The sequence below is a fragment of the Varroa destructor genome, unplaced genomic scaffold, assembly GCF_002443255.2.
Source record: "Varroa destructor unplaced genomic scaffold, Vdes_3.0 BEIS01000005.1, whole genome shotgun sequence".
In the NCBI taxonomy this organism is placed as follows: Eukaryota; Metazoa; Arthropoda; class Arachnida; order Mesostigmata; family Varroidae; genus Varroa; species Varroa destructor.
Genome location: NW_019211458.1, coordinates 38,488,444 through 38,516,311, shown reverse-complemented (window position 1 = coordinate 38,516,311; position 27,868 = coordinate 38,488,444). Strand labels below are relative to the sequence as shown.

The following is a 27,868-nucleotide window of genomic DNA, read 5'->3' as shown; positions in this document are numbered from 1 at the left end:
CCCTTAACTACTGAGCGTGAAAATATCGATAATCTTTATTGATCCATTACGAATGATGGTAGAAATCGGTCATCACTCAATAGGAAGCACGGAACTAACACCCAGCCATTGTATATCGAGTATGTTGATGAAAATTTCATTAAGGAATCATTTGCTTGATCTTAAACAGCCTATCTAAAAAGCCGTTGATCCGCTGAGTGCACGCATCCTGCGTACGCTCGTGAAGTCTTCTCACATCATTACACCTAACTGAGCCTGACATAAAAATAGTTTTGCTTTCGAAATAAGCTATCTTTTCAACAATATCAAAAGTTTCCGAATCGGTTCTTTCATGCACCTTCGTATCTCTTTTGAAAAATTAACTTTAGAAATATAATTTCGATCAAATTAACAACAGCTCGTAATGGCGATTTCAAATATTTTGATTTTAGTTGGTAGAACGCAATCTAGCATCCATATTTAGAATTTGTACAATAGATTTTGTTACAGTTGAGATAGTCCTGTTTAGACTGATCGATGGAGTATCCATGTTGGTTATTTCTAGTCTTTGAGCACGCGAAGTGTACTGAGGTTCACATATGCATGGGCGCACGTACTTCATATTATTGGAATTCACTTATGTCGCTAGTACTCCGACGTTCAGTAGCCGACAAATCCATCGGCAACAAATCTGTATCGTCGATTTGGGCACAACACAATCATATCGTTATCCATTGCCGTGCGTAGAGCATCTTTGTATCCACAAGGAAGTTGCAGTCCAACATGCGGCGACGCTCAACAGGAATCCACCTGTAAAGAGAACGCTGCGGTCACTGTTATGTTTAAGTTAGGTTTTTATCCAGGAGTAGCTTGTAAATTGTTAGCCACGAAACGTAACGAAAACCCTATTGGGCACAAGCCCCGCGGTACAATAGATCGATAGCTAATCGAACGAAGCACACCACTGTCCTGTTTCGACGGGCAAGCCCGCGCGATTTCGGTTTCCTGAAAAATAAAATGCAAAAATGCTTTTTAGATCGATTAGTTTACAAGTACAATATGCACATATATAGGACATCTGGAAGTGGGGTTTGTTCCATGAGGTCTGCGAGGAGCAGAGTTGATGTCTGCAAAAAGTGTGGGGTGAAGACTACGGTCGGTCTCATGCCAAATTGTAGTGTTGTGTTACTTAATCGTCGCAAATGTCGCAAAGCTCCTACAGCTGCGGCAGCCAGATCGATTCCTTCGCCGACCCACAGTTATGGTAATAGCAGCAGACCCGCCATACCTCGATGCATGGTACCCAGACACGAATTTACGCTTGGACTTGGTAAAGGTGTTTGGCAAAGGCGTGGGTATCCTTGTTACAGCGCTTATTACCACTACTAATAACAGAGGGTATCAACATCAACAGCCCGGGGGGCACACAGTTATTAGCTGGTATCAATTGGCGTCGGCAGTTCGAATTTGCTCGACACCATCACCAGCACGACGATAACCGTCAGCTTTGGTAAAGGAGAGCTTGTCCAAAATGGGCAGCAGCGGCGGCAATTGCCATTCTTTCCTTTGGCCATGCTGGCGGCCGCTGTCTCGTTATCTCGTACCTCCATCCCCTTAGAATTCGTTGGCTTTGGCTACGTTTCATCTTGTTCTACTGCACTCTACTCTATTGCACCTATCGACTGGTCTATTCTATCGAAATCGTTTACTCGGTCAGCCAAAACAATGGATTTCATCGTGCGTAGCGCGTCAATTCGGGCTTTATCGCCCTTACTCAAGTGGGCTCAAGACAAAGGACAACACTTCAACGGCGCCTTCGCTTCAGCCGATCGATAATAATAGGATTGTCGATTGGATTACTTTCGACGGGACACGGCGTATACGTGTAAGCCTCCGTGTCTCCCCCTGTGCGTTTCGGTGTCCGGCGTGCTGTGTCCATCTGAGACAATTTGACTTAGCCTTACTCAGTGTGCGTATGTGTCTGGAGAGTGGCCAATGTATATGGTGCATTCATGTGTAAGCGCGTCGATGTATAAATGCCCCTGGGAAACAACCGGAGGTGGCCGTTAGATAAAAAGAAATGAAATGCGGGAGAAATAGGAGCAATAGAAAATCAGCGGCATATTTGTTCGAGCGCAGACGCGCATGACCGGCTGTCACAATCACGCCAAATGAAACAATGTCGATAGCGATGGAAGCATTATTATAAACAATAGAATACAGTATAATACTGTGATGATAGATATCATGCGTAGGAGACTATCACCGCAGCCTCTTTTTCCCTCTATATTAAATGTGTTTGCGCAAAACACTAGCAAACGCGGCTTGGCCTTGACATCGCAGTTGTTATGAAAGAACGTCTAGCTGCCTGCTATGATATTAATCGAGATCGCAGTATACACTCTTCGTACCGTAAGTTGAAGAGTTTCTTTTTTGTCAAGCGGCAGCACTGAAAAATGGCAATATCGTTGCCAAGAGCCTCATTTGACCACTGTTTGTGGACGTTGGATAAATGCACCCGCTCGCCGAAAACCAACAAGCAAGCAAAAAATGAAGATAGAAATTGGAAAAGAGGGCGCAGAAAGTGCCTCGCCAGGTTGCCACCAGAATGGATTTTAAGCTAAATTGCAACACTTTACGGAGTGCATTGCTTATTTATGTTTGTTTGATAAAGATTTGCGCTAGCTGATTTGTACAAGCTTCTGCCTCAAACAATAATTCTAGGCATAATTTTCAACAGTTGTATCAGAGTCAGAGTTTCTCACTCCCAGAAATCTAATTAAGATATATATATATATATATATATATATATATATTGCTTTTGTGGGCAAAGAATGTTTTTTGTAAAAAAAATGTCAACTTCCTTTCAGTAGCTAAACGACTGAGATAGCCAAAAAGGTATATGTGGGCTCAATTAAGGTACCATCTGCATACATCTTGTTTACGAAACGCAACAGGTTTTGATGGTCGTTCTCGTCATCTAGTATCCCTTCAAACTACCTTCTTGACCTAGAATGGAGAGAAGCTTTTCATAGTGGAAATAGTCAGCCAACACGATAAACAACCACTGGATTCTGTTCTATGTTGATCTGTGCTTAGGGGACAATACCAATGTAGGCTTGCACCAGAAATCGCATTTAGCCGATCCTACTTTCCGCCTTTAGGCTTTGTATGAATACGTTAGGCCACTAATGTGTTAGAAAGTCGCGTTTGGCTTTATCCCTGATATATACAATAACAACTTACTTTTCGTTATATATGGAAATTATTTAATTTATTTAGTATAAAGTCAATGTAAAACATTAAAACTTGCTTCTAGCACGGACTGAATTTCAGTTTCTGATTAAGTAAAAGCCGAGTGAGACCCAACTTAAGACTAGGCAAATCTGCTTGTAATATTATATAAATATATAAACTCTGTCAGTATTTAGCTTACACAGAATCCACTTGATCATGTCTGAGTTAGCATTTTAACACAGCTTTTTTGAATATATAATTTCTTTGTTTCCGTTCCTCCTATATATACCCTTAGTGGGCTCGTTCGTTATATTTTACCCAAGAAAAAATTTCTGTTGGGCCTAAAAGGGAGTGAAAAATGTGTTGTTGACTTTCATTTACTCATGCTGACGTTTGCGACACAGAAGTACGCCGTACAAGCTTCATTTGTCAACTATGAGTTTTAAACAAAACTCAAGTTACTTTAAAAAATCCTAAGTTCTGTGCTCGATCAACCCTAGGTGCAAAAGAAAAAAAGAAAAAGAAAAAGATACGGTCGCCGAATGTTGACGAATCTGCAATGATATCCTGCGGAAGAACAACCTCATTTAAAACTTAATTTTACATGATGGTATAAGACAATTTACTGAGCACTTATAGAGGTTTCCCAGAGTGTCGCGGTGTCGCCAATCGTCAGAATTATTTGGTATTGGCTAAACGATTTTGGCGATTTGTGACAATGCGAGAGACTGAGAATCTCCTATACTCGCTCAATAAATAAATAAGCTCAAACTGTATAGAGATACACATGGAGGAGAAATGCCCCGGTGCATTGTTTGTGTCTACCCGAGTCTACCCTAGATGATGTTGCATGCTTGCGAAGCTAGTAAGACCATTTGGCAATTCATTACTATAAGGTGCCTTGATATATTCTCGTCGCGTGTCATCATCAACTCATTGTTATCTACATTTCAGGGCTATCGTTTACGTAGGTACACAGAAATACATATAAGTTGAACATCGGCGGGAAATAGGACTTTATCAAGTGGCAAAGTTCAAATGGATTCTATTCTATCTATTGAGCGACGGCTGGGAACTAGGGCCTGCTTGCGCACGATTGTGGATCATCGTCTGTTGCGTTTCGCCAGTCCTGCACAATCCTAAACGATCTACGAACGATCGGTGATCTCGCGCCTAACATGCGCCTAACTACGACTAATCGTCTGACCAAACAAGCAAACATCTCAGAAAATTAGCTCCTATGCTCCTAAGCGTTTCCCCGCTGCCGGTGCGCCTATTCCCTACGCATCCATCGGAGACCAGTCTGGTAGAGTATAATAGTCTGAGGTAGAGGCAGCATTAATAGCGAGATATATAGATGATCATCTGTCCACGCGCGTGTTCGGGGACGTCACGCACATATAGCAAATGCTACTGCGTGCCAAAAAAAAGCTACCCGCCAAAAAAAAGAATAGCGCCTGCACGTATATAGTAATAATATTGATAATGATGAGGAGGAGGCTAGTAATAAGGGAATAGTGAGCTGCTTTTCTGTCGATGGCAGTGTTCCTGTCGCTTCGGCTGTTGCTGCTCCTGTTTAGGTTGGTCAAAGCGACGGCTGTGCCGGTGGCTCTGGCTGGTGCCGATTTAAGGAGAGAATAGCGGCCGCACGTCGTGCTCCAGTCCTAAATGCCGTGAGCGGCCAATAAAGCCAGCAGAATCGTGATTTGTTTTTCGTCGTCGTTGCGAGCCTAAATGTGCTGTCACAGTTAGGAGCAAGTTACCGTCATATGTTCTATTTTCAACTCAGTTGCCATGAAAGAAGCGCAGTGATTTTTGCCTCTTTTCATAGCATCGTTTAGGCTTCAAAGCCGGCCGCGTCAGTAATTTGAACACATATATGATTTGTGATCATGGCCATCTGGGAGGGGGCGTTTCGCTTGATTAATCTGTTTGTTCACAGTAATTGCCGTAATACAATTAAAGATATATGCTCATTTATGAAGTCCACATAACATGAGCCCAATGGAACTTTTCGTTTTACGTCCAACAATCAAGTATTGAACAAGGCATACATAATTAGGTAAATCAGTTAACCTTTCAATGGGTCAAGCAATTTCAAACATCTAGAGAAAAACCCACTTTATAAGGTTTTACTTCTCCTTGTGATACGCAGGCATCTATCACAGCTCAAGCGGATATACAAAACACGAAGAACTTGCAAGGAATCTACGTGAACGGAATTGACTATTGCTTCAATTTCTTATACTCAAATAATACGTGTAATTAATAAAAAAAAAAAACGAGTAAATACTAATAGCGTTATTAGTATTTACTTATTTATTATATAAATATAATTTTATAGTAATATTTGTTTCTAGATAATGGTCACCGATCGGATGGATCTCGTGCTCACAATATATTTAGCAGTGACAGAATATTTATTTGTGTATCCGTTTCTATGCTAACATATCCGTATGTCCAATAAACGACTAGATAATCCCAGTGCGGCTGGATCTTTAACCATCGTTATGCGAGGCTTCGACTATTTGCTCCAATCAATCCAGTCGCGTCTTTCCGGTTACCCGACGGCGGCGGCGGCGGCGGCGGCGGCGGCGACGGCAACTGCTGGTACGATTCATCCCAATTACGTAAAGATCCATAGAGACGTCATTTACTTAAGTGAACCGTTGGAGCAATGTTAGATCAATAATAGTCACCGCACTGCATTGCCGATTTGATTGTTACCAGATTCATTGAATGCCTTCCTCTTCGTATGCATACGTACGTAGTGGAACTGGCATGAACCCTAAAACCCTCGGCCTGGTACCGAACGGCAGCAGGCCGACGGCTTTAATACGTTCGCTCGTGCCCATATGATTACCAGTATGTAGCGATTACAATTTAACAATGCCGTGTTAAGAAGAACAGACTCTTCATTGACATCATATAGGCGGCAGGGCAACTAGTGCAGTCATGCGGCCGATCTAGGTTGGTCGATCTCCGGATGGACTTTTTTTCTACGAATATGCCGCCGTCATTTTTTTCGCCGAAACAGTGCAATATATATAAAGAACGCGAGAGACAGACAAACGACCGCGCAGGCCTTCCCCCAATGGTAGCAACAGCAAAGCGTGTCGTCTCTCGCTGCTATAAGCTTTACCGTTGTACAGACATCACTAAATGTAAGTGACCACTTCAAATGCACCGCCATCTCGTAAAATAATCGGCTTCATTCGAAGTAAAACTGCAATAGAAGGAACAATCGAGTTCTAACTATCAAGCTCAAATTAGTAATAACCATAAATTAATACAGGCCGTCCGTGTGCACGTACGGAGACGCCTGTTGAGTAGGTCCTATTTTGCTGCGTGTCTCACACACTTTAATGAACATATCACTAAAAAGAAAGGTCGATTTGTGCTTAGGCGTAACAAAGAGCGAGGCAACTACGTAAGTTAATGGGACATGAGACGTACGCTACTGCAGCAGCGTTACCGTATTTCGTATGCGTACAATGGATAGGAAAAGAGAAAGAACAGGCAGGAAAAAAGAATGCAGGCAAAAACACGTCGAGTATCGAAACAAGTGTGAAGCATATTCCATTCATATATAATCTATTCGTTTGCATTTAGCTTACAGTTTTTACGTGTTTTTCCTCTTCCTATCTACCCCCATCCTGTTGAAGAGAAGTAGGCGACGTCTTGGCAACAACGGGTGTCGGACCGCACCGAGGTGAAGGCGTATGGGCTTATGCCAGCCGCTTTCACATTCGGGCGACACTCGGCTAGAACGATCGTGCCGCCTTGTACCGTCCGCGTATTTGATCTAATGTTTACTGTCGCTCAAAAGACGTTCACCTCGAATGAAAACATGTCTGCCCCATATTTCTTCCTTGCTTAAACAAAAATATTAAAAGATGAATAGAAAAAAATATGCAATTTTTAGGCCTTCGAGCAAGTTCATGCAGTGCTGTGATAGCAAACATATTCACCTATGTACTAGACACGCACGAATACACACACGTACACGTACATATAAACGTTACGAAGAACTATCTGCGTTGTTTTCGGATGATACTCAGTAAATAGCGTTGTCCTCAACCGGCCGAACTATATATTTCCTATACGCAAGCCAAGATAAAAATGATTCAGCTCCATATGGTTATTACTGAAGAAGGAGCATTAAAGCAGCATTCATCTATTTCGAATGGTCGTTATTTATAACCGAAGGGTGCCGTCCTCATGCCGGGTCTTTCTATAGCTCGAAGTAAACCAGCATTTTTCAGGTCGTCAATGCAGAGGCTCTCTATTCAAAAGTCATTATCGAAACAACCCCAACATCATGCCGGCCAACGACTCACTCGAATTACTATGTTAATTTCCAAAGTTGGGCTTCCACTCAACAGTCTGCTGCTAGCGGCTTTAATTTCCAACACAGTACGGTTCAGTGCCGTTAGTAATACGTACGTATTCAGGAATACGCTAAGAGTGCTTGTGTTTGCTGTTGAGTGCCTGTTTGGTATTATATTGTAGTAGTGATAAGAGCATCACCAGTAGCCTTAGAACTGGATGAAGCCTTAGGCCGAGCCAACATCGCTAGGTTGCCAATACTTTGTTGAAGATTCGTAGGCAGCAGCATAGAAGATAGCACTCAATGCTGTACCCTGCGCGCACAGCCAATTATTAGCTGGTTGCGGCCTGATAGTTTGCTTGCTCGCCCGCCCGCCCGCCCGCCCGCCAGTCTCTTTACTTTACTCAGAAAAACGCGAATCATCATCTGAACCCTAGTAGGAAAAAAGAGACAGAGAGAGAGAGAGAGAGAGACGTGAGTAAACAGCGATGGTAGATTGCTTTAGCATACGCAACCGTAGGCCACTGATGACGACGACGGCGGCGGCGGCGACGGCGGCGGCGACGGCGGCGGCTAGTGACGGAAACTAGCTGGCTGCTCGCAATGCCATTCCGGTGAAGCGGATAAGAGCTGGTGGCTGCTAGAACGTACGAGGCAAGCAGGATGCCTGCGAAGAGCACGTTGAACAATACCCTGTGTGTGATGATGCTCTGTAGCCGGTGGATCACTCATCGCTGGTCCGCTGTTGCTACACTCACTCTTCGTGCGATAGTACAGTACAGCCTGTGGAGAAGTCGCATTAGAGTGCCAACCTGATCCTTCTGGATTTAGAGGCCGTTGGACGGGGAGCTAATAGTACTATTGCGTGTAGCAACGTTCAAGAGCATGAATATGATGCTTCGATGGAGAATGGACACCAGCTGCCGCCTACGGCTGCGAACATAAGACATACAGACACAAAGGGAGAGCCGCTCATTGTTCCTTAGTTAAGTCTATCTAAATAAGCAGCTGTTTCTTGACTTATCATTAGATGGTCACGTTCGCTAAGGTTCAACTTGCAAAAATTCACTACTCTATTTAGCCAATCTCGGAATACAGGAACTGTGCGACGCGTACAGGCTCGAAACATTGAGTAAAGTGTACCATTAACGTTCTATGATATTTGGCCTCCGAATGAGAACAGGTACTACAGTCAGATGGTTGTTACTGCCCTAGTAAATGTGCCTATATCTCATAGTTTGCAACGCGGACATCTATTCAAGCTTCTGTTACATCAAGATTGTGGTCCTTACAATCGGATCTGATAGATATAGTTCGATAGATAACAACGCAACTCCTGAGGCACAAATAAGACTGTATAACCGTTTGCTATGACGGCGTAAACAAACAGAAAAAAAAGGGAACTGCTTTAGTCCATGTTCTCTAGCTTGTGTTTATATAAAGGCCTGAGACGAAGACTGTGTTCGCTCAGACCTTCCAGCAGCCGCAGTTAAGGATGCGCTCAATGGTTTCTTATCTGTATGGTGATGAACACGCAAGACTGATACATACATTATGTCCCCCTGTTGCTGTAGCCAGCTGATAGTCTACATTCTTAATGAACTCGTCAGCCTTACAGGTAAGCTGACATAACCTGCCGGCACGAATAGTGCCCATCTACTACGGTTCCGTATTTAAGCTGGACTTCAATCATAGGATGGTCGACAATATTCACGTCTACAGGTCTGTTTTAGCCCTCTTGCATTAGTACTTTATGGGTCGATCGTACCGTTCCGTCTACCGAACAAATACAATGTAGTAGCGTTTTAGGCGGCGGATCGACGGGCTTCGAATTATCATATAGGAAACACCTGGGCAGCGGAGCACGTACAGAAAGTATCTTTACGTTAGCCGGCCGGCGACAATTATACAAAATACGAAATAAGCTCTGACAACCATAGTATGTTCCAACTCACCTTCGAAATATCTGCGCGACATCATTTTCAATTGAGCGTCATTATGTTAGCCGTGATCAGATGATCAGCAACAAATCAGCTGGAAGACCCAGCAGCAACACACCCAGTAGTTCGAACGGACAAATGGTAGATAGTAGTTCGTGCTGAAATCTTAAATAACATCATTATAGAGTAGGTGGATCATCGATCGTGAGCACGGCGAGCTCAATGATCACGGCGATTAGTGTCCACTCGAGGTGTAGATGCTAATAGAAGACGCACACATGAACTCGCTATATCGCGCCGACCAACGACAACGTCCGCCTATATTAGAGAGATTCAAGAGTTACTCTTTATGTGTCTTATGTGTCCAACGCTCTTCGGTGTCCATCGCCGGCCGGCTCGTCGACTTATCAAAGCCGTTGTTACGTTTAAATGGTAAAACCAAACGTAGTCCGAGAGTAAATAAATTTTGTCGATGCTCAGCTCCATAAGCATGCAGCTGGGTCGAAGATTATTCACAGTCTAATTTAATCTCGGACCCAGCTACCGCGCTGCTGTTATTGCTGTTGCGGATATTGGCATAAGCGAGGCCACGCTTGGCGTCCAGCACGGTCGCCAATTATACATATGAGCTGGACGTGCGCAGTCGTTTTGTCAACAAACAAAAGCAATCATCTTTGAACAGTATGCGTTTCATTTAGCTATATTACCACCCTTCCCGTCATGATACCATTGCATTGATTCAGATGGGGTTTGCCAATGGCGAACGTCGGAATCGTTACATGAGAATAACTCGAAAAATGATTGTGTGGACGTTCTATATGTGTCACTCGGGGGGCGAACTCAGTTGTACGTAGACCTGCATCTAAAATAGATGCGAAGTTCGGGTATATCACAGTAAGTGCCCACTGCGCATCCAGGCGGCGATGCGCACACAACTAGTAAACATGGCACTTTTGATAATACCAATATTAGAACCGTAATTGAATTACCATGGGCAGCTTTAAGCTGATTTGGATATTGGCTGGAACGTGTGAGTAAAAAGAACCGATGACGAGAAGAAGGGTTCGGAGAACAACCCCATTTCATAGAGACAGGGATTCGATTGCAAAAATCGCTACATCAAAGAGCCTGGTCAAATCAGCTAACGCGCGTATCGATCACACATATAGAGATTTACGCATTTTTATATATAATAAATATGTCCATATAAGGAAGGAGACTTTTGACGCACAGGCTTTTTTTGTCATTATTTCTTAAATATCTTACTATTACAAACGATCGATGCTGGACCTACTCTCGTCCAATGCTGTCCACATTATTCCGTCAAAGCAATAAATCTATCGACGGATTATTAGTTACTATACAACAGCCTTGGTCATAATAGGTCCTATGGCTTCCGGAGTGCTGGGGTGAATATTACGATGGATTTATAATAGTACTGGTACTTTATCTGGCCAAAAGATTGTCGTTTTCATGGAAGTGGATCATAGTTGTCGGGAGAGTTTCGAGCAGGTACATTAAGGTTTCATACTGTCAGCATCTTTAGCTCAGTAAATGTTTTCAAAACTGAATGTCACATAAAGAAAAACGTTTGAAAATCCGAAATTGTGCCAGTTGTATTCAGGCCAAATCCAGTTTTCCTTTTACGTAGAACGTCAGCCTCGCGACCTGTTTATATAGAAGATGAAACGCTTTACACACGAAATTTAGCTAAATAAAAATTCAGTCTTTTATACCACGAAGTTGACCGATGGTAGCTTGCAGGATTTTATCTGTTCATAGCAGCTCCTCGCCGTCTTATATAAATATTACCGCCACGGCAGGGTATGTGACCTGAAGCGACGAGAAATGCGTTCCGTTCTTACACTCGGGTGTAGGCAAGATATGAGCGTGAGAAGAACTAATATAAATCAACACTGCCCATAATTAGAATAATGTCGTAATAGTAGTGTAAACAAGATAGGCCCATCCTTTAAGTAGTCCTCTCGAGTCGGTCCACGTTTGTGAGATAGCGGAAAAGTTGTTGTATAAACGCGACGTCTTCCTTCTGTTACCATCCCAGACGTGAGCGAGTGACGTTTCAGCACAGATAGAATTGGAAGCAAAGATGCATAATAGTATCACAGGGAACGCATGAACACTCAACGTAAATCAAGTTCCTTCCCTGGCATAATCACGACGGAATAGGGAAAACGCCTCAGTCATTTAGCCTAACACCATTACTTCCGCTGGCCCCTTCTTTACACTTTTTAATTAATGAACATCATTAAAATAAAAGCAACATTTAAGTTAGCTAAGTTCGATCAATATTGTCCAAGGTTCTTCCAAGTCATTGCGTTCGCCTAAATCCGCTACCAATCAATAGCAGTTACTACTGATTAATTTTGCCAGTTAGTCTAGGGTTACTATTAGATATTCATATGTTGCGACACGTGCGTCGATCCCTTCGTCAGTTCCATTGTGTTCGTCAAAACAACGACTATAATAATGGACGTACGTGGAAGACAAATCAATGCTAAACTTCAACTAATGGTCTTTACAGTAGACGGTGACGTAAATCTCAAAACCATCCTTAGTTTTTCCGGGTTGCTAATGGATCTATAATGAAAATTGACAACATTATGCGACATCTCAAAACACAGCAAAATACGTATCTCTCTCTCGGTTGCTCTTGCCACTGAACTCTTACATTTTTTTTAAAAATTTTTTTCATCCATTTGACAAACTGTCCTATGACATTTTTTGTCTAGTAAAAACGCTTTCCTGTGACAATGACCGTTGGCATCATTGTTAGTCGCATATAGCCGCCATTGTGGCCAATGATTAGAAGGAAGACATCTGACTGATTTAAGTAATTTCGTCTATTGATTTTCAAACATTTTTTCGCCTTCGAGTTATTACATATTTAAAGAAGAGAGTTCAGCGATATTAGAATATCGGTCTTAGTCAGGGTGAAATTCTATCGTAGAGGGCTCTATTACGCATTGTACACATGCGGAGAACATGCAGTAAAGCTGTGGTCGCACTGAAATAATATGCACACAAAGTGGCCGTTTTTTTCTGGCCAACATCTGTATAGACAACAAGCAGAATCTCTGTGTCGCTGAGTGAAGCGAGAGGGTCAACTGTGCTTGAGGAATCAACGGTGTCTATGTTTTGAAGCCACGAAAATAGGCCACACCTGAACATTCCCGTATTGTATGCAGGTACAGGTCGGTATTCAGCGTTGAGTCCCGTATGCGCCATGCATATTAGGCAACTCTTAACTAAATCCGAATGTGCTTGTTTATATCTAAGAAACGACGATTGCTTTTTCCACGATAGTATACATTATACCGTTACGTTCACTGATTCAGTGTACCGCTGATGACGATGATCATTATCATTAGTGCCACATATTTGTGACCTCCCGGCCAGTTTACATATTTCTATTAAAACTCAATATCTATCTATAGAACCAAGCGTGCGTCGGCCTTATTTCGAAATTTGCTTTTTGATATAATCGGATGAGGTTAGTCGGATTTCAGAAATGCTTAATTAGAAAACTAGCTTAACATAACCGGTTACTCTGTAACACTCACTCAGTGCGCTCACACTATGCACATATTATAAGCAGCTTGTACGGGCCTCGTTGTTTTCATCCCCATCCCCCGCCTCCTACCTGCCCGTAGTATTAAACCTAAGCGTGAACACCTAGAGGCAACAATCGGCTAATGCTGTACACTCAGTACAACCCCTTGACACCCGTCAGCAATATCTGTACCGGCGGAAACACAGTAAGTTTACCCAAGTCCATAATCTACACCTGATGCTTCGGTCTGGTTGTAAACACGTCTCATGTTTAGTGCTCTTTTTAATTGAATTTGTTAAGTCTATTTTATAGCAGTCAACGATTCGGTCGGACTGAGACAACAAGTAAGCCGAAGTACGGCTACCCACGGAACTACAAGGTTGCCGAGAGGAACCTTGAGAGAAAAGAGCTTTAAATTCAAATAATAATATATCATGTCCATATCTCTGCATTTTTGCAGGGGGAGTTCAACATACGAAGAGTGATCATCGTCATAATCATCATCAACAAACAGTAGTGACTATAGCGTTAGCTTGCCACTTTCTCGTAGCCTCTGCTTCGAGCCAGCCAGGAAAATCGTCATTGTCAAATGAGGATGAAAACGAAAAGGAAAATACGTCGAAAGAAATACGAACATCGGTGAAGCGTTTTCTATATGTGGAACCCGCCAGACGGCGCCCCCTCCACTGTTTTCACAATACATAGCTGAAAATCTATGAAAACGAGGCAGACGGACGGCGCCCTCAACGGGCAACAGAAGAAAACACCAACGGTAGCACAAGCATCACAGCCGAACGAATAAGTGTGTGACGGTGGCCGAGACGAAGATTATATAAGCTTATTTTCCCGCCCGCGGTCGCTTCCAACGTTCCTGCCCCGTCTGCCCGCCTACTGCACCGTGACCGAGCGGTGCTGATGCCATCACTAGGGACGTTGAGAAGGCAAGACAATTTAAACAAATCGGATTATATATATATATATCACGTGCACGGTATATAGTGCGTTTTACTCGTTGGCTCATCAGAACTAATAGCTTTACTGGCAGAATTACCACAACCACTAGTAACACTCGTTCCACTGTAGAACAGATTAGCACTACGAAGACTGGTATATATATATGCTTCTTATGAATCAAATACTGCGTACACACATCCTGTATGCGCGTATACTTTTTGTCGCCCTTTCCTTCTGCTGCTGGTTCATCTCGTGTCGCTGCGTCCATCATAACCGGCTTGTCAACGTGCGCGTGGCGCACTCCGTGGTCGCTGAGTATCAACCTCAACCGTTTAGTTGTCGAACACGGAATGGTCAGGTGTGCCATAATGATGCTACGGTAGCGACTGATGTTTTCACCCAAGTTCAAACAAGCCTTTACTGAGCCAAAGCCACATTAGCTTGGAGGCGGCATCGGCAGTATCAGCGGGCCAAATCATCATTAGCGTCAAACACAGTCTTCCGCCCGAACGGCTGCATCGGTCACAATGATTCGAACAACGTACACGACGTCAAAGACAACGGCGGCACTCCCCAGGAATCGCGGCGGGTGCATATTGGCACTTTCCCGACGACTGAAACTGCCGCTTCTGCCGCCTTGGTCGCGGCTGCAGCTACTATCTCTTGAAAACAGTTTCATGTAAATTAATATTATTATAACAGCCACCAGCATCAGAATCAGTGGTGTGGCAGTCGTGATGGCGGCTTGCAGTGGCACTAGCAGCAAAAGCGCCTCCATCAAGTCTCGTATCCGCTTTTATACTATTGTAATATATAAATGCATGTATATTTATACCTATGTATATATATAAAGGTAACAACATAACCACGAAGGCTGCCTTTGCTACTGCTGTTGTGACAACGAGGACGAGGATAACGACAGCGGCGGCGGTGGCGACGACGACGATTACGACAAAATGTCAGTAGCGGCCGTCACTGTGGCACAAAGCGGCAGATCGTCGTCGGCAGAGCGGCTTCCGACGCCTCCGACGCCTCCAACGCCGCCACCGCTCGCAGCGTTCTCCATTCGAGGCAGTAACAACAACAACAGCGAAAACAACAACAGCAGCAGTAGCAGTCTTAGTAGTGGAAGTAAGGTATGGCAGCAGCCGAAACGCAGACGAATATTGAACGAAACGGGGGGAGTAAGAAGGAGACGAACGCGAGGACCCAGAGTGAGTTGAACGTTGCGCTGCCATGCAGATACACATATACACACACACACATACTCACATATATGCATCGAACGATGGAGCAATGGTGGCCGAAAGCATGTCTGAGTAACGATAAATTGTAATGGTAATAAATAGTAATATCGTACGCATACATGCATATGTCCATATGTAAATATCGTATCTGAAAGCGGCTGGACTTTGGCTGAAACGAAGGAAATGAGAGAGGTCATAGAAAAACCATAACACACGATCCGTGCAAAATAGAACTTTGCTTATGGACATAATAACTGAACTATCTATACAATTTTTGGACAGAAATAGCAGCTTTTTCGCTTCAAACATTGCCTGCTGACTTGTCGTGTCTTCATATGGTGAGCATTATGGAGATACTGAGTGACGCGGTCCCAAAAAATCGTTAAATATGACGAAGTCTCTGAAAATTGATCGTATAAACAAATTTTAAGGTGGCTAAAATAAATCTAAGTGCAGATATTGAATAAAGAAGGCCAGATTTCTTTGACACGACTCGGATTTCTGAGATAGAAATGTTTCAAGTTTGCTTGCACTTTCCACTGAAAAGCTGTCGCACCAGCGTCCATGTTAGTTCATGAAATAACACAAGTTTTTGTCGACTTTATCTTGCCGCTTAGAGGGAATGAGTACCTGCGTCAAGGCCACGTCCAGCCTTGTTTTCGGCCTTTTTACACTTATAAATTTAGGACTGCGGGGGCATCAGCACCAGTTCGTACGTGCCACGACGAAATATGTTTCAATATGAAAAGTCTCCAAAAGCTTTCAAGAGATGTTTCCTTCGAAGGGCGAAATGTTTTCACCTTATCGTAAATCTGGAGTTGGCAGGGAAGGGTAGTCCTACTTGTACACGGGTGTCACCTGAGATCTAATCGTCAAAACAAGCAATTGAGTAAAAACAATTAAATAACACTCGTTTTTCAAATAAGGTGTGTTATTTCACAATGAGGCTTGCCATCGCATGAACGACTACATTAATAATGCTTAATGACGCACTAATCTAACATACTAAACATGATAGGATAACGAGCAGAACTTCTGTGTTTTCTGCTCCCGTTGAGACTACTTAAGCACTTATACTCTGATTTACTGAACTATACTCTCCAGACTCAGAAACCAAGATCAGCAATTTCTTTTTTTTTATATCTATATACATATAATGCAGGCGTTTGCTTCTAGCTAATTGGGAACAAGAAGCGTAGTTTCTCGAAGACTACGTTTATGGATTTCTCGAGCGTTTAGTTACTACTGAAGTAAAGAAAGCTCGAAAATAGAACACACTGTCGCAAGCTAACGATTTTTAGCCGAGCTGAAGTTCGCAATGCGGATGCTATAGCTACTTAGTAACACGTATGTAAGATTTGTGTGTAAAAAGGGAAATTTGTAAAGTCACGACACAATCTCATTTTACGACCCCATTGCTAGTAAATGATTAGTAATATTTGTTGTAACAACATAAATACCATAAACAGTTGCAAACGTATGTTCTGAGAGATATATAAGATTTATACATACATTTGCAATGTATTAATCTAAATTTTATAGCGTTCCCAGTGCTTAAAGCATAACCACTAAAACAATGCTCTAATTGTGCTTTGCTTTTCCTTGCGTACTGCATGCGTAGGGACATGGGCGCCCCAACCCTATTTACCATCATCAGAAAACATGCACGTTATTATGCAACTGTTGTCAAGGCGCAGTCTGCTGAGGAAAATTAGCCAGCCGTCAATTTGCCCACCCTACGGTATGGCTACCATCGTACGAACGTTAAACCAGGCCACAACGTGTTGCCTGTCGATACTTCAAAGTGCCTAATGCTATATCATGTCAACATCGCTGTGGTAAGTTACAACGTTTGTTGTCAACTAATCTATAACTTCAACAGTATCCAAATGCTCAGGTTCCTTCGGTTCGTATTGCTTTGGATTTTTGTAATTAAAAGACAATAATTTTATTGATCAGTACCGTTAATGCTCCTACGTAAGCGACATTGACGAAACAATGCGAGTTCACTAATTAATAGTCGTTTCATGGCTCGCTAGTGCCTTCTTCAAGTATTCGTTTTGAAACCCCTTTAGATCTCGCAGGTGTACACGTACATGTCCTATATAGAAGCCAACAATAACAACGTTTGGACAAACAATAACAAATATTATTACTATTAGTTCTATCTCTGTTTAGAGCACCCAGTACTCTGAGCCCTCGCTAGCTTTCGAGTCCGTCGACTATTACGAATGGTATGGGCCGATTGCTGTTGCCATTTTTGCTGTTACTTCTACTCTACATGCCACAGCCATCGTCATACATATAACGAATAGGTAAATGAGTGGAGGGGGTGAGGCGGCGACTGTGACGATAGTGTTGGCAGTGTGGAAGCTGGCGGGCTAACTGGTTGGCCGGCCGGCCGGCCGGCTTGACTCGGTACCACCCATCGTTGCGACGAGTCTCTCCCCCTCTTGCGTTATCCTTCTCAGGAGGGATAATGCCGTAGCTCCGGTGCTGCTGTTATTGCTCGGGGCAGGATGAATATTGCGACCAATTTCGAATAGCGTTTATTCTCTATCCGTGAATCCAACTCTTTAACGAATAGGCAGACAGACGGACGGACGGACGGACGGACGAATAGACCGACCGACCGACCGGACCGACTTACAGGCACATCAAGTGACTGACGGGCAAACAGGCCAGGAGTGATCCCGTATGAGGGCGCGCCTGCTCTTCCGTAGCAATTCGCTAATTTGTTCTGTTCTATCCGTTTCACGTAGTCCTTCTTTTTTTCTTTGGTTTTCCTCCCTCTTTCTTGTCATTACGTTCTAACTCTATCCACCGCCGAGTACAGATAGATCATTCACTATGTATATATACATATATCGTTCCTGTAATGGCGCTCTTTCAAAAGAAAGCCGAAGAAACGAGACTGATCGGTTAACGCTTAAGTGTAGCTGACTGCGCTTACTATTGCAATGAAGGCAGATGGGCACGTTGCGTTTGCGTCCGTACTGAGCGTCCCCTCGTTAAGTCATCATCCGACAGATTCTCTCTCGCCCGTCGTGTAGATACTCGATGGTTTCCTTACTGTCTGCTCGATTGCCGATAATGCCTACTTGAATATTTCCACTGCTTTATATGATGATACGAATCGAGTCTCGAGCCCTGTGCACTCTTTGCCTCCCTGACTTTCTCTGTCTATCGGTCGATGGATCAGCACTCGGACGGCCTCAGACCTTCGACGGCGTCTGTGGGCGGCGTCGTTCTTGTTGTTGGCATGGCCATGGTGCGATCGACAAAACGCTAACGGTACACTGGCGTTAACGGTGCTTGTCGTTGCGGCAGAGCCGGCAGCAGGCGATAGTCGCGTAAGCGGCGGTTGTTCCAGCATCCTCGTCGCGTTGACATCAGCCTCGTGAATTGCGGACAAAACGGCGGTTTGGAACAAACGATTACAGCGGACATAGACTGGTGACCGGTGATAGTAACGGGACTCATCAAGATTCATTAAAAATATCATTACTCTCCCTCCGGCTACTGCAGCGGCGACATCGATGGCGGCGACGACGCGTTTACGAGTGTGCGATCGCACTCACGGGTTTATAGTGCCGTTGCGCAGATACTATGGCCATCGCCAATAGCAGCGCCATAGGCAGGCGTCGCATCTCTACTTGCAGCAGCCTCACCGTTTCTTCTACTACGATATATATATATATGCATATAATATATTTTACTAGTATGAGAGGCGGGAGTAGCAGAGGTAGCATTACTGCTTACAGCCGTGGTCGCCGCCGTCTGAGGCACACGACGACGGCGACAATGCTGCCTGCCAAACCTTATCTATCTGTCTGTTCGTCTGCCGAGAGACGCTAGCTCATAACATGCAGCAGCATCAAGTAGATATAACAGAAGCGGCGCAGAATCAAACGAGGAGTTATGCTATCCCCATTCGTTCAATAAATAGTCGTTTGCTACCGGCGCTGTTACTAGACGTGTATGACGAGTAGCGCCATATTACGCCCATCCATAACACTATTCAACTCGTCATACTTGTACAGTCGAGTGCGGACAGGCACAAACAGAGTTTACGCCCTTCCTTTTTCGCTCTACGTCTAGTGTCTTTCTTTCATATAGGTATGTGTACATTATAAGATAAATTTGTACTCATATGCACACGGGCAGGAATAGTATACATCGGCAGCGAACGCAGCAATGTGTATTCGTGCAGTGGCAGTAGCCCTGCGCCACCTGCCTAAATTACTAACGCGACCACGAGCGGCGGCACAAGCGAGCAATAGCAGCAGCAGCAGCAGCAGCAGCAGCATCGACATATTGGCGGCCGCCAACAAACTCACACGCACCAAAACAGCAGCCATCGTCAGCGCCGCTCTACTGCGACTATTACCCCTGCTCTCAACTCTGCACCAGCTTCCTGTCTTTTGCTGTGTACGATGAGGCGATCCGATGCGAATTCGCTTCATATATATCTACGTATGTCACATTGGCAACATCGTATCGAGTGAATGAGTGAGCAAACAGCAGACCCGTCATCAGCCATCGGCTACCATCATTACCATCAGCAAGACCATGTCGCTTGTTTAACGACTAGAGTCACCATGGTGCTTGCTGTTGGGTCAGTACAGCACCCAGTCGTTGTAATTGTACAGACGGGTTTGCGTGCGGCTTCTCCGAACGAACGATCTCCCTTCCATCCCCCCCGCCGTGTCCTCTGGCCGGCTATCTAAATATCGTACCTCTCTCGGCGTTCTTCTTTGAGTAGCGTTGTTTTCCACTTTTTTGACGGAACGATAATTGTTACTGCGTTACCGACGAACTCTAACGTCAAACGAACATGTTTTATCTAACAGCACGTACTTAACATATACTATTATCCAAACGACATAGATGCAGAGATACTGACCACAAAGAGCTGAGTCTTTGCGCTCTGTCGCTCAATGTTAGATGTGGATTAAACATTCCCAAAAATATTAATTCTAAAAATTAATAGAATTGTTTACTATGTGTATACTAAGCTTTGCAGAGATAGAAAGCATTGCAGTTAAACGATATCCGAAGGGAGAAAGTAGTCATGGGGAAGATACGAATAGTGCTGTTAGATTCTCACTCATGATTATCTATGTCGTATGTCCTTTCCGTTTCTAAATAGTATGAACGTATTCAATGTCATCGGCTCCAGCAACGACATCTCAAATAATCATCGCCTCGACTACGTTTGTGCCTCACTTTTTCGTCCGTTTGCAAAAACGGGCAGGCTACGCAAAGCTTGTCTACCCCAGTCCGCTTTCCTGATGCTTTGTCCACTGTGTTCTGCTCTATCTTACCATCGCGCCTCTACGACGGCTACGATGGCAGCGGTGGCGGCTGCCGATGCTGTGGGAGATTTTCGTGCCTGAAGAGATAACAGATAACACACAGGCCTCCTTATTGTCGTCGCAGCTGGCAACGTAGAGACGGCGGCACCGGCGCATGATGATTACTGTCCGCTGACCACCGAACACAATTCTTCACTGGGCTCACTGCATTTGTTATCATTGTTGTTGTTGTTGTTGCCAACAACGCAGTGTTAACGCTAACGTTGTCCAAAGAAACGACGGTAGCCCTCGCCGGAGAAAAGCGAATCTGGTTGCGCTGGCTAAATAAAAAACGAAAACAATTTGCAACCCTCTAGCGAGCGCTAGAGAACAACTACAGCAGGAGGAGCACCAGCAGAAGCATGATTAAGAATAACAACAAGATCGGTTCTGCCAACGACAGCATCAACTCTCGATTCCCCTTCCTTTTTAGCGCCATTGTTGTCATCGTTGCCATCATCGTCAATGACGGGTGGTAGGTGACTTGTACTCAACTCGGTCGAGTTGGGGATTCACTCACGTTACATCAACACATTGATGATGAATGTGGCTGTAAGAGCGCATAAACGTACGCAGCGCAAAGGCGTCCGTCCGCTTGGAGGGCCTATGCAAAGCAGTAGCAATAGCAGTACCGATGATAAGAGAGCCAGCCACCATGGCCGCCGAGGCGGCGCAGGTCACTGCTGCGATGAAGATTTGAGCAAACTACAACAACAACAACATAACGCCTGCAATAACATATCACTGTTATCGCCGCTGTGACTGCGATTGGTAGTTAATCCAGATTGTGTTCCTGTTGTTGTCGGACCCTTTTCCCTTGGCCTGTGAGAGCGGGACACAACGATGAAGAAAGAAGGCACACTGGCTAGGAACAGGTGTTGACTACGTGCTACATCGAACTCGTAGAATATAGAAATCGATGATGAACACGGGCTACTTATAATATCGTGTATATCTTGGGCCGTGACGACTGACTAGGACGAGGCTGATGTGTAATGGGGGATGAAGCGCGTATCGCGACGCGAAGTACGATACAAGAGGAGGCATTAACGATATCAGAACACGCCGCAAAGGATACCTGCTATGGCAACGATAGATTACAACACTTTGATCAAGTCAGTACGACCGTTGACCGATGTGTGATAGTCCCAAGAGCTAATTTGCCTTTTAAAAATCTTTACTACAATGGGTGATGACAATGTAATATTTCGGCAAAAACTACATTTGAATGAAACGTGCAGGAGCAAATGATACTATAATACATTTATATCCTCATATTGCAATCCTCATACAAGACTCAAAAGAACAACCTATCGGAATACACGGTACAACGGTAGGTCAACGGCGTCAACTTCCGCATATATATATATATATATTTACAATACATTCTAGAGCCTATAGTTCAGTATGTTTCAACTGAACCTTTATATTGAATGGTTGGTTATCATGCTCGCTTTACATCCTCCAATCCCGAAGGCGAGACAGCCTTGTTTCTGTTGTTCTTCGAGTCCTTTTTTACGATCAGGTTGAAAGATGAGTGCTTGGTGCGCTATCAAGCACGTTTAACACGACAGACATGCGGTGCCATCCCGCAAAAACGTATCGGTAACACACACACGAGATCATCCAATAGGAGCAACACCGTAGCCACTATCGTCACTACTGATTACGCCTTCACTTTTATAGGGTAGCATTGTCAGAGAATCCGCAGCATGCGCTTGACACTATACAGTAAGCATATACAATCAACTATACCCATGAAGCACACAATCAAGAACACTTGAAGCATATGACTCCTGAACGACAACACATTGCACGGCAGACATGAAACGTTGTTCGTGTTACGCTAGTCAAGCCCATTAGGACAAATGGCCGGATGTTCTATAGTGTTGAATCCATTTTTGCTTAATAGTCTCTGTTTTCTAGAAAATTGATAATGACATATCCGCGCGCTTGTACAGTTGCGCGATACGAACAATATAGAAGCAACACCCAGGCAGCGGCACTTTGTTACATTCCTTTGGGAAGATCACCCATCCATTATTGGGAACGACATCGATTTGCGATCTGTTGTATACCTAAACACTCTTTGCCAGGTGGTAAACATACGATAGAGCTAATCACCACTGAATCACCTATAACTCACATTTTTAGGTTAATGCACACAATCTATAGTCCTGCGTAACTCATCCATCGAAGGTAAAACACTAATTACAGAAGCGTCTCGGCTAGACTCCACTTTCTGGATAAACACTGGCTAGACAGAGGCTTGGATGAAGGTAATGCACTCGGCATAAGCACGGACACCTCTCTACACCGGAAACATTGTGTTCGCTATTGAATACGGTCATCATCAAATACGGTACAAGTGGCACTGCGATAGTGAAACAGATTCAACTGTGGCCCTAACGCTGCATCAGTACCATTTTTGCTAGTAATAGTTAGCAATAATAGTTACAGTAGCAGCGTGCGTGCGTGCGTGCGTGAGTGTATGCTCTACATGAATAGAGGTAGATATGCAGTCGCCTTTCACCGCTCCTACGGCGCCCACTATACACCATCAGTGCGAATAGAATTAGCAATATTTGTAGCAGTAGCAGTGACAGCCCCGTAGACGACCTCTGCTAGCGGCGACTAGCGGCACAGCATATTCGCTGGCCTCTCCAGCTCCTGCCGAGGTGATGTGCATAAATGATAATAATATATAATAATAAAAATTTATGACTAGAATGATATTATGCCGTTCTGTGTGTATCAGAGTGTCTGTGTGCGCCAGCATGAGAGGAGGGCAGGCGAGGTGCTCATTCGCGCTAAACAATGCCGGAAAGGGTCGTCGACTCTAAACGGCGGACGCGCAGAGAGGGTCAAACGCACGGATGGTGCCGACAGCCAAGTCGAGCTGCTCCGAGCTAGTGTTCATCTAAAAACGGCACAATTATTTCGCTAGCGATGTTTCCTGAAACGTGTGTCTGTGTGTATGTCTGTAACGATGAATAGCCCACACATACGCTGGCGGTTACGCATGATACGAGTCTTCTGTATGCGGATGACAACAGCCAAAGGTTGTTCCAGGAGAACTACCAATGGGTTGGATAGCGTCAACAGAAACAAAGGAGGTCAACGAGCTCTTGCAGATCGACGGATGATCGGGCAGACAGACACATCGCTTCACTCGACATGAACAAACATGCACGTACTCTTTCGATCTGAATACAAATATAAATGTGTACATATATAATATTGATATAATAGTAGGTTTTCGCTAAGCTGATGGACGCTCGATGACGCCACCGCCGTTGCCGTCGCGTCTGTATTGGTGCGTGCGCGCCTCGTCCAGACGGCCGACCGAACGCGGACGGATTTGTCAAAAGGTAGTGCGTGCGAAAAGATGCTGGGTGGCGCAGATACGGGAGGAAGGGGCATCAACGAGGAGAAGGAACGCGATGACAAGCTTGATGGTGGAAAGAGCCAACAGTGATATTCGAGCACGATATTTATACACCGATGGAGCGGTGGGGGCGGTAGCTCGGCATGTTGTTCTTATAAATATCATTTTTAGAATCGGAATTATACGAGAAATTATCATCTTATGAACTGAATACGAGCCGACAATGGTCAAATAATACTCAATCAAAGCACCCAAGTTAGACAAAAGAAAAACACTTTACGCGAAGGTTACATCAGCAGTGTCCAGTGGAGCTGAATTTTAATTGTCACTATTGACGCTGTTGTAAAAATAGGTATATTAAAATTATTTGTTATTAAATTCGACAAGATGTGTATATATGCGTTCTTTGATCTTTCTTAACCGTGCAGTTAACATGACGAGATCAAATCTGTATGTATCAAACTATTGTTGCGGCCTTTGCTCTTTGTTATATGTATGGTCATTTATACCATATAATTTATACGCGATAGAATTAACTACCTAGATGAATGAACATTTTGTTTATGTACGCTACTCGTTCAAAATGTAGAGGCTTCAGTGTAGTGGTTTACGGGAATCATATCACGCAGATTTCGATCAAGTACTAGTTGAGACAGCGGAGCCCACCAACAAACAGCTCGTATCCGCGAAAATGTCTTCTTTGCTATGATTCATCACCCTGCCCATCACGTCGTTTAACACCAGACATTTTAGCTGCTGTCTTCCGCTAGTTCTTGCGATATGGAAAGCAATAGAGAATACATTAATTTTCTGGGCGTCTCCTGTCGCCGAACGATACCAGCTTCCGCTGATGATGATGATTGTTGGGTCGGTGCAAACGGTGATCGGAGTCTAAATCTGGTTTTCCATTCCACCTTGCCTCAGTCATCACTTTACCGGCAAAAACATGATCTTGCTTTTTTTTTTTTTTTTCGGACCGCAACGCCTTTACGGTGTTTTGCTTTCCCGAATCACAGCGATACTCGACATGATTGTCTTTTCTTATTGTATTTGAATTTCTATAGCTACGCGTGTCACTTCTGTCGGTTTGTGTAAACTATGGTTGTATTTCTTTCAGATATATAATTGCAGTATGAAATATCTGCATTGAAACTCTGCGAGCTCGAAGTTTGAAAAGAGATACTGGCACGTTGTTAACTAACATTATGAGATGAGCGCATGCGTATTTATTGTGATGCGTATTTTGCAAATACATCTGACGGACCAACCCGAAATCGTGTCCGAAGATTGCGTTTTCAAGATTCAAAGGAAAAACATTGTCAGTAGATGGTGCATGTTAGAGAGCAGTATACAGAAGCTACGGGATACCTAAAGTTTTGTTCCTCCCTGTGTATCATCTACCGATGCATGAAATAGCGTGCTAATGGGGTACACACTACGGCCACGGTGTCAAGAGCCGTAAAAACGTGCAATTGTAACATCGGCTCGTTGGTCTAGGGGTATGATTTTCGCTTCGGGTGCGAGAGGTCCCGGGTTCAAATCCCGGACGAGCCCTTTTGTTGCCAGTTAGCAGGCAACATTTCTTTACTATACAATGTCATCGCAATAACGTATTTACAGAAACGTTGCAATGCAACTCCAGAAATAATATACTTGGTTGAAAACGCTGTTTTTCCATAAAAGCTTTTTGTATATATAAGCGTATATATATGTATATAAATGTTCATACATACTTTGCTAGGCAAGAATTACGGTATAATTGCACACTCGTACCAAGCATTCCAGTAGGGACGAACTAGTAATGACCGAAAGGTCTAATAGGTCGTAAGATTTCTCAAAACAACAAGGTATTGCCAGTGGAGCTGCTGACCATTACCTACAATTCCGATTCGCATGCACTCCATAATTTCTCAAGGAAAAATAATTACTACTTAAAATTCTTGTTTCTGTTCTGAAATACAAATAGACATTCTGCCTAACAGAAACATATTATCTGTGTACTCATTTCGTAATGCCCAAATAATAATAAAGGCATGCATTCTATGTTGATAAACCCTAGTTGATGTGACGCATTTTTTAATCAATACATTAGATTACCTGAATAAGTCATGAGTCATTTCCTTGCTTTTTTCTTTTTACTTTTTTTCTTTTTCTTTTTACTTTTCGTTCTAATAAACATATTTTAATTGTATATTTTTAGAGGCTAATAGGTCCTGGCCTATTGGTGAACGACTGCTATCTGCAGTGGTCCATCAATAGGCTTGGACAACAATCCACATTGACTATAATTACAGCTCCCATAGTTCTTGCACTTCACAATCAGCAACCTCATAACCCATCGTGAACTTCGTCACAACGATCATCAATAGCTCTACAGAGGTTATGACTCTGCCGGTTCCCGCAGCTATTTCCTTAGGGATCAGGATATCGTGAAAAGTTGAGAGACTTTCTATCATTTACAAATGAACTCTATCCATGGAAAAACCTGAGTGAGTAGCGAGAAGAGAGAACCTACCTATCTAAACTAGAAAAAGACAGGCCATAAGACAATGCGACAGATAGCGTCGCATTGTCTTATGGTCTGTCTATCATTTTTCTTATAGATGGACATACCGGCCTATTTATTGTGTTCTACGTATAGCATTATGAGGTGTAGCACCGGCTTATTCGCTAGATGTTCGCGATCATAACTTTCCAGGAAATGTAAAATATCTTCCTGCTGCATTAATAATATCAAGCATATTATATATGAAGTACACTTTTTGCTTAGTTTTGCTTGCTCTATTTCCTGCTATCGACTCGCTTTTTTGATTATCTTTCAGTAACTTCTATAGTCATCATAACCTCTTTACCCTGTCTAATTTTTGACGCCAAGACTGCCGAAATTACAAATGGTTATGAACTTGATTTAACATAGGATATCTATAATAGGACAGAAAAAAAAGTACGGCACCTATGTTTGTGCTGAGAATTGTTTACTTAGATATAACAATAATAATAACAGTCATATGTTTTTGTTTTCAAAAGAGCTTTCTTTCACCGAAGAAATGTACCTTTGGGATATTTAGGTACGTTCCATCAAAAGTAATGATTTCCTATCGAGTCCGTCTCACATATGTATTCTGCTATTGTAGAATAAGCATTGGTGTCACAGTTGGCTTTTAAGAAGCCATGATTATACGACATAAGTGCTAATCGTGCATTGTAGCAGAAGTTACGTTTGTAATTCGCGCGCTTTGCCAAGGATATGCATCGGCTTTAGCCAGACGAAGAAGCTACGCGACGCTTGACGACTGAGCTAAACACGCACGTGGCATTGCTTCACGAATCTATCAGGGCATAATAACTCCTTCCCCTTGCCGCCTTTCAATAACACACTATCGTCAAATGGGATAGTTCGCTTCAAAATTTAACCGCTATGCCTTAGAGTAAACAATAGAAAAATCTAAAGCTTAAAATTGTCTTTCCATTGCCACAATCGGACGGATAAGGCCGATTTGACGTGTAGTTCGTTTGAATTGTTACCAGTGGCTTCGTTTAACCTATGACACCTAACTACTATCAAATATTACCGCAGGGAATTAGCCTGAAGTGTGACCTATCTCAAATTGGTGGGCAATATGTGCCGCAGACTTCGGGAAAGCATGTTGGTAAAATGAAGTAAGAAAAATAATAATCTATAATGAGAAATTGTTTTAAGAAAACTGGGAAACAAATACAAAAGTACAAAGCATGGCCAACGACGTTTAAAGTAGTCGAAATACAGGAGTTTATGTTATAATCTCTGGGAAAATTACGTTAATCTCTGGCTTAGATATGGACAGAAATCTATGGTTATCGAGTGTAGTCATATATTTGACTTGTT

The 27,868-nt window shown here is 43.4% G+C and overlaps 1 protein-coding gene, 1 long non-coding RNA gene and 1 other non-coding gene across 4 annotated transcripts in view; 2 read left to right on the top strand and 1 right to left on the bottom strand.

Moving 5' to 3' along the window:
* The window catches only part of LOC111250628 (uncharacterized), a 55,046-nt gene extending 28,985 nt beyond the window's left edge, over positions 1–26,061 (top strand). The window contains exons 6-9 of one of the 2 annotated variants that reach the window (XM_086989587.1): positions 5,372–6,380; positions 13,518–15,225; positions 16,880–17,096; positions 20,411–26,061. In XM_086989587.1, coding sequence (XP_086845713.1) covers positions 5,372–5,432 — 61 coding nt within the window. In that variant the 3' untranslated portion in view covers positions 5,433–6,380; positions 13,518–15,225; positions 16,880–17,096; positions 20,411–26,061. Of the gene's footprint in view, positions 1–5,371; positions 6,381–13,517; positions 15,226–16,879; positions 17,097–20,410 lie in introns of those variants that run through there. The other variant, XM_086989603.1, reaches the window with a different exon arrangement.
* On the bottom strand, positions 9–20,732 carry LOC147755662 (uncharacterized). The gene is made up of 3 exons (XR_015327909.1): positions 20,586–20,732; positions 942–984; positions 9–789 (listed from the first exon to the last, which is right to left on the bottom strand). It is a non-coding gene; the product is annotated as an uncharacterized LOC147755662 (long non-coding RNA).
* TRNAP-CGG (transfer RNA proline (anticodon CGG)) lies at positions 25,486–25,557 on the top strand. Its single transcript has one exon. It is a non-coding gene; the product is annotated as a tRNA-Pro (tRNA).
* Positions 26,062–27,868: the final 1,807 nt, after the last annotated feature.